The sequence below is a fragment of the Poecilia reticulata genome, linkage group LG13 (genome assembly GCF_000633615.1).
Source record: "Poecilia reticulata strain Guanapo linkage group LG13, Guppy_female_1.0+MT, whole genome shotgun sequence".
Lineage (NCBI taxonomy): Eukaryota > Metazoa > Chordata > Actinopteri > Cyprinodontiformes > Poeciliidae > Poecilia > Poecilia reticulata.
In genome coordinates, this window is record NC_024343.1 from 30893954 (window position 1) to 30901776 (window position 7823).

General features: G+C 38.7%; 2 protein-coding genes across 2 annotated transcripts in view; one reads left to right on the plus strand and one right to left on the minus strand.

Annotated features, from left to right (window-relative positions):
- The window catches only part of LOC103475120 (cyclin-dependent kinase-like 1), a 27555-nt gene extending 23581 nt beyond the window's left edge, over positions 1–3974 (minus strand). The window contains exon 1 of the mRNA XM_008426531.2: positions 3952–3974. The gene's annotated coding sequence lies outside the window, so the exon portion shown is untranslated. The remainder of the gene's footprint in view (positions 1–3951) is intronic.
- Positions 1–7823, plus strand: part of tgfb1a (transforming growth factor, beta 1a) — a 22724-nt gene that overhangs the window by 12346 nt on the left and 2555 nt on the right. Inside the window, exons 2-3 of the mRNA XM_008426526.2 lie at positions 3030–3299; positions 3384–3615. Of these exons, the coding sequence (XP_008424748.1) occupies positions 3030–3299; positions 3384–3615 (502 nt within the window). The remainder of the gene's footprint in view (positions 1–3029; positions 3300–3383; positions 3616–7823) is intronic.

The following is a 7823-nucleotide window of genomic DNA, read 5'->3' on the forward strand; positions in this document are numbered from 1 at the left end:
CTATCGGCTCTCATCGGCTCCCATCGGTTCCTATCGGCTCCCATCGGTTCCTATCGGTTCCTTTCGGCTCCTATCGGTTCCTATCAGTTCCTACCGGCTCTCATCGGCTCCTATCGGTATCTGTCGGCTCTCATCGGCTCCTATCGGTTCCTATCGGCTCTCATCGGCTACACTTGGTTCCTATCGGCTCTCATCGGCTACACTCGGTTCCCATCGGCTCCCATCGGTTCCTCCGTCTCGTTATCTCCTGTGCAAACTGCATGAAACCTGCAGATCAGTGCTGCTGGATCCATCAGTAGCTTCTGATCAAACATTCCCCCTGATGCTCCCGCTTGTCGTGTTGGAGGAAGACGCAGGGATTACAGTTGCTGCTGCGCTTTGAGAAAACAAAACTCTCAGCTGTAGCAGCTGGAACAGATAAATGTTTGGCTTTAGCTAAGATCTTTGTGTAACACTGTGAAATCTGCAGATGGCGATTGATGGCTGGATTACCAGAGAAGCGTTTCAGTAACAAAAACAACGATTCTAAGACATGCAGACTAGCAGGATGCAAATGTTGGAACAAATTCCTCCAAACTGACGCAAGAAGTGTGAAAAGCACCGAATGCAGGAGGCGAAAATGCTTTAAACCTGAAAATAAATACGTTAGCAGAAACTAGATGCTCCAACACCTGAATGAAAATCGGTGTTTGCCAAAGAGCACGCTGCCTTGATAGCCAATATTTGACTTTAAACCGGATGAACTCGCTGTCTAATGAATTAATCAGATCAGTGAAGCTCAACCTGCAGGATGAAGAGAAAAAATGTTTTTACAGGAAAGTAAGTCACTTAGGTTTGGTTCATTTTTATCGTTTTCTTGGAGTGAAAATCTTGATAAAAGTACAATGTCTGAGTTGTTGTACTTCCATTTGTGGTAATAGTGAAACTGTTTTACAGAACATTGCACAGATAATACATACATCCCTAATTGACTGCAATATTTTGGATCCTCACTTTGCAGTTCACACACTTATAAACTTTAATTTACTGTTTAGTTAAATGGTCTCTTGTCTTTCCCATTTTGCAGAGTGGCCAGTAGAAATGAGGCTCTGTTTTATTTTCACTTTGCGTAAAGTGAAAAATGTTCCGGCTACGTTTTATAGGAATATTAGGGGATCTAGTAATTGTGATAAAAAAATAAATAAGTGTGATTTTTTTTTTGTATTAAATAAGATTTTAGGTTGGGATTTTTTTAAAAACTCCTAAAAAATGTTTGCGATTGTGCCGCAGAGACGGGAAAGTTTAGGTGACTAGTTCTTTTTTTCTGCCATGAGTGAAAACATTTCTTACAAAAAATATGTTTTTCTATCTTCCCCGTGTTGAATTTGATCAAAAATATATATATTTTTTACATCAATAAATCCTCCTTGGACACAGAAACTAATTAATTAATAAAGTTATGAATTTAAAAAGAGATTACATTAATTTAATAGAATCTTAGCTAATTGGAGCAACAGATCGTTTATTAAACGATTAATCAAATTTGTTGTGATTAATCGATTATTGAAATAATCGTCAACTAATTAATTGACTAATAACTGCAGTATAGAGACTCAAGAAGGTCATACAGAACAACAGTCAGAGCAGAAATAAAACAGCTTATTTCCATTCTAATGGAAATCTAATGATATATAAGAAAAACTTGAGTGCTTAAAAGAAAAATCTGTAGAATATGCTAATTTTTAATACGATTAATCGATTTGTCATCAGAATAATCGATTGTTAGCATAATCAATGTCTGCAGCCCAATTTGTATTTTAATGTTTATTTATTATTCCTCTCTCCTCACTTATAAATGAGTTTATTTTAGGAATTTTAGTTTATTTTTGCCAGAGATGCCAATAGCTGGCTAATCTAAATAACTCTTAAATTCGCCATCAGTTTCCAAGCAAAGCTGCAACCGCTTTGACTTTATATGTAATTATAATAATAATATATATGAGGACAAACTGACAGAATAACTAGTTTAGTTGAAACGGTCGTGCCTGGAGAGAGACGGCAGCTCTGGGGAATCCATCTGGTGCTTGACGGCTTCAGTTTCCATTGAATATTTTACAGACGGCTCTGAGAGTTGACCCGTCCGGAACCGGCTGACCCGAGCCAAGATAAGCATGAAGTAGTTTGGTGTAACACTTAAAGAGCACGTTCTTTTATTCTCGTTTTGAAAGGAGCTTAAAGCAAAACTACGACGGTGCGTTGGAGCAGCTGGAGAAAAAACAGAGCAAATTTCCACCAAAACCAAAAAAAAACTGAGATTAATCCCAAAAATTACCCAGAAAAATAACGTTTTTATTTATGTGTTTGAAAAGTTTAACATTTACTAGAAAAACTGGGAAATTTTGAGATTAATCTAAAAGATTTGCTAGGAACAAAGACAAGTTCTGAGTTTGAAAAGTAAAAAATTTGCTAGAAAAATCTCTGATTTTTTTATTTTTATTTGATCTGAAATGTTTTTGAGAACGAAAACAGAAATGTGAGTTTGATTAGTCTAGAAAAAAGTACGAGTAATTTCTGAATTTGAAGTTAATTTGCTTGAAAGAACTCAAAACGTTTTTGTTTCATCTAAAAAAAAAATTTCTAGGAAAAAGGAAATTTCTGAGTTTGAAAAGTTGAAACTTTTTAACTATTGAAACTGAGAATCTACCAGTTTTTCTAGAAAATTTCAGAGATTAATCCTAAAATGTCAGAGTTTTTTTCATGCACATATTTGACTTTTCAAACTCTGAAATTTCCTTTTTTTTTTTAAGAAAATGTCTGCGTTTCTTTTGCCTTTTCCCCTCCTATCTAACAAACCTAATATACCATCTTAAAAAACAGCAAACAATCCAGTTAAGTGACGTTTTTCCTCCTGGAATCCAAAATGAAGCCGGCAGTCATGAGTATTTCAATCATTATTTTCAATCCAGAAGTAAAAATCTGCCTTTGAGAAGCTTCTTCTAATTGGCCCAAGCCAAACAATTACTGACCTGCGTGTGTTTTCTCTCTCACAGGCAGGAACAGCACGGAGAGGACCAAAACGATGTTCTTCAACATTGCAGAGATCCGTAACGGTGTGGGCGATTCCCAGCTGCTCACCACTGCAGAGCTGCGGATGCTCATCAAGAAACCGTCCATAGACAAAGAGCAGCGCGTGGAGCTGTACTACAGCACCGGAGCCTCGTTCCGCTACCACGCCTCCCGCTTCGTCACCAACACGCTCAAAGAAAAGTGGCTCTCCTTCGACATCACCGAACCTCTGCAGCAGTGGCTCCAGGGCCAAGGTGAGGCGACCGTCCTTCCCAACCCGTGCTCCGGGTCGAGCCCCGGGTTAGGCTGAACGCTTTTCCGTCATATTTGTTTTCCAGAGGATGAGCAGAAGTTCGAACTCCGCGTGTTTTGTGAATGCGAGCAGCAGACAGCCGCCACGTTCAGCTTCTTCGTGTCGGGAACGGGGAATAAGCGAGGAGACAAAGCCACCATGGAGTCGATGACGGAGCAGCCGCCGTACATCCTGACCATGTCCATCCCGAAGAACATGAGCAGCCACCTCACGTCGCGCAAGAAACGCTCCACCAGCGGGCAGGAGACCTGCACAGCGTAAGCGACGCCGCAGACTTCACAGAACCGCTCATGGAAAACACTTGAATCAACTTTAACCGGGATCTATTATCCCAAACTCACATTTTTAATGTTTCCATTTGGGTTTCTACTAAAAGCACTCAGCCGGGTTTTGGCATTAAGTTAATGTTTTATGGTGTCTGGAAAGTGACCCGTTTTAAAAACGCAGTCGAAGCCCACCCTGTTACCTAGCAACCCCAGCAGGGTTCCACCCGTTACCTAGCAACACAAGCAGAGCTCCAGCACGCTTGGTCAGCTGGTTTTACTGCTGTACAATGTCTGCTGGAAAAGGCAAGTGTTTTGATGTTGACTTACCATCCAGAAATCGCTCCCTGCATCCTTGTTGGTTGTGCAGGAGGCTCCACTTCTGCTTTTCAAAGATGTACGGGTTCACTGCAAAAAAAAAAAAAAGCAAATTTTTTTGCTCTACTTTCTAATGGAAATATTTTAAAATAAAACAAAACTGACGTAGAGGTACCTTTTGAGTAAGATAAATGTCTTGCTATACGTGAAATTATGATTAATTTTCTTAACATATGTTGGGCTGGGAGGTGTGGGAAGCAGCAGCATAGTAGGATTTAAAGTGACAAGACTCCCTCAAACACGTCATTGATAACCTGGCGTCACTCTTGTGATGCAACCAAGTGTCTCCACTGCAGTTTTGCAATGATACAACCGAAAAACCATGCTAGCGCAAAAAAATTTTTTTAGCTGACACTGTTGTTTTTCCCTGAAGCAAATTTACTAACGTAATTCCAATTTGGGCAATTTTATGGATGATGGAAACGAAGCTAGAGAAAAAACACAAATTTCCCCCCCCCCTACAACTAAACATTTAAGAGCACTGGGGCTCCACAAGGTCGTGTGTTCAGCCCACTGCTGTTTACGTTGATGCCTCCACTCAGGACGTGGAACATGACGCTCTTCTCCCCAGTGTCTCCACTGGTGTCGTGACACAAACCCGTCAGAGAAGTTCTGAGGAAACTGAAACAAGCGTCACTTCCAACTTCCCCACAGCTTTCCACAGAGCCTCGGCGTGGCGAGCTGGATTTTACCGGGTTGCTCCAGCTTTAATACGCGAGGTGACCACTGCACTGCAAAAACACAAAACCTTAACAAGCAACTTTGGTCCAGTTTCTGTTGCAAATATCTCGGTACAAATAAGACAAAACTGACTTGCACTTAACTTTTCAACAAGACATTGGAGATTAAGTCAATAATTCCTCCATATTGTGAAAAATTATTGTTCTGTTGGCAGATTATTTAATTTATAACATTTTGTAAGTAAGTAAAACTAGTATTTTTACAAATTAAGGAATAAACTTAGCTCCAATAACGCGCTAAAAAGTTCCTTATTAGTTAGTCTTGTCTTATTTCATGTGCTCTAGATTTCGTGTTTTTACAGTGCATATTTTGATTTCTCTGTGATTAGAAATAAAAATTAAATAAACTTCAGATAGAAGAAAATTTACTTTAAAATCTCTAATAATAGAAATAACTGCAATGGATGCACAACATTGGGATCATCGGCCATGTTAGTCTTTATTATATTTATATAAATAGATAACATTTTAAATTTATTAACAGAGTTATGCATACTGATCTACAAGAGATAACAGACAATAAATAAAACAAATAAAACTAACAGAAAAGAGGATATATTCAGGATAAACACACAACCAAATGTTCATGTGGGTTAGATTACGTTTTTCCTTTATCAGTTATTTTCTGATTATTAATATTTCAGCCGATTTCGATGTCCGATACTAACTCTGCTGTTAAGGCCAATATTTGATACATTTTTTTTATTTAATTACTCAATAAATTGAAGAATAACTGATAGATTATTTGCTATCCAGGAAAAGGAAAGTGGTTCTGTTGAGATCATCCACTTTACTTTATTGTGTAAAATAATAAACTGCTTTTTGTCTCACTTATGTTCTCCAGCTCATTAAACCAATTACGTCAAGCGAAACAACACGCTGGGTAAATCCAAATAGAGGTTTTTAAGTGATGATTGTTTTTATTCGGGCATGTTAAAGCTGCGTGAGAAAAAGTTATTGCCCTCTAAACCTTGTAACAGCTTGTGCCGTCCGCAGACGCAAAACATCGGCTATTAAATGTTTGTGACGACCGGCGGCGAGCAGCTCATCGCCCTGCGGAGACGTTTCAGCCGAGGCTGCTGCAAAACAGCTTTAACTCAACCAGGGTGGCTTCCTGGGAGTCGGATGTCGACCCAGTGCGAGTTTAGGGCTGTGTAATAATATCAATTTTGCGATATATGTCGATATTTTCTTTCCTAGAAAAAAACCGATATTCATCCGCAAGTGTCGTAACATCCAGCTGTCATCTTGCTCACTCACTGCTTGCTTTGCCAGGAGAGTGATTAGGTCATCAGGCTTATAGTGATTCCTTCACATGTTAAGTGTTAAAAAGTATTCAGAGCAGGTACTTGCTGACTTTATTTACTTTACAGATGCATGTAAGCTACAGTTTGTACTGTTTCAATTAAAAGAAACGTTTTCTCACCACTTCTTTGATTCATTTTGTCCAGCTATCGACTTTAAGTCTGTGTCCAACCAGAGCCAGGAATTGTGTAGTTGGTGCTTTTAATCGGTTTTCAGTTAAATTAATTCAATCCAACGCTGTAACAGTCACAAAATGTCACCAAAATCACTCTGTCCCTATAAAATCTTTCAGAAAATCGCAAAAGTGTATTGAATTGTATCGTTTGCTGAATATCGGAATATATATCGTATCGTGAGCAGAATATTGTGTATCGTATCGTGAGATTATTGTATCACTACAGCCCTATTGGAGTTTAAGGTCAAAAACGCAACATTACGACTCATTTTCCAAAAGGCTTTGCTAATTATTACCAAAGGTGAGCAGTGTTGCCAAAAATTATCCAAGAAATTACTCAAGAGTAAAAAAGTATTTGGTAAAAAAGTCGACACAAGTACCGAGTCACTGATCAAATCGTCAATCATTTAATGTTAAAAATTACATCATCAGACAGATTAAGTGGGGATTTTGGTATTTTAAGGACCAAACTGGCAATAATTCATATCAACAGCAAAAAATAACAAAATCAGGCAATAGAAAATGTTTCCAAATCTGTTTCTGTGAATAAAAAACTTCAGAAACTTTAACAGAAACTGCAGGTGTGTGTCTGTGTGGTGGATTTCTGGTTAAAACGTGTTTATTTTTCATTCAGTGAGTAGAAAATCCAGAGATTTTACTGAAGTGAGAGCAGAAATACTTCAAAATAAAAGTAAAAATACTCCTAAAGGTAAATTTTTTTTAAAAAGTTACTCAAGTACATGTAACTAGTTACTATCTAACCGTTTTCCTCATTCTGCATCAAGTAACTTTGAGTTTGACTTTACAAAATGTAGAGTAGTGAAAGAATAAACAGTTTTATACACTTAAGATACATTTAAAACAGATTTTACAAAAGAACAGCAGTGAAATATATTTAAACGTTCAAAGGTAGAAGTACGAACTTCTTACATCTACAGCGTCATTTAACGCATTAATGTTATTCTGGTTCTATTCTAGTTGTATTTTCTACATCCATAACTCATATTTACATGTAAACATTTCACACCTTTCCAGTTTTACCTCCTCAGCAGTCGAACTAGTTTGGTTTTTTCTCTGCCCTCTGTATCGTTTTCGTTCCTGAATGAACGCAGCAGACCTTTTACTGCTCCATAAAGTGGCACCAGGCCGCTGTTGCTTGGTGCCACTTTATGGAGCCATAAAAGAGCCGGCGGTGGAGTCCTGCAGCCGGCAGCCCCTTCAGGCTCACCGCCGCTCCAGGTTTCCTCCATCTGCGGCTCTCGCTGCGGTTCGCCGGAGTCCCAAACCCTTAAGAAACGACTTCACACGCCGGCCCAGGCTGATGGGGGGGCGGCAACGCTGCTCTGCTCCTCGTCTGTTCTTCAGTTGCTTTAGATCAGAGACGATAAGTTGCTGTTTGAAATATTGGCAGGTTTTTAAGGGATTCGTTCTGGTTCTCACAGTAATGAGAGTTGGCATTGAACTCGTTCTACAGCATAATCACAGCTAATTAAGACATATTTATATGATGGAGTATTAGGGCCATAAAAAATAAAAGTTGGATTACGGGAGTAAAGTCATGTTACGAGACTACAACTTCATTCCATTTTATTTTGACTTTATTT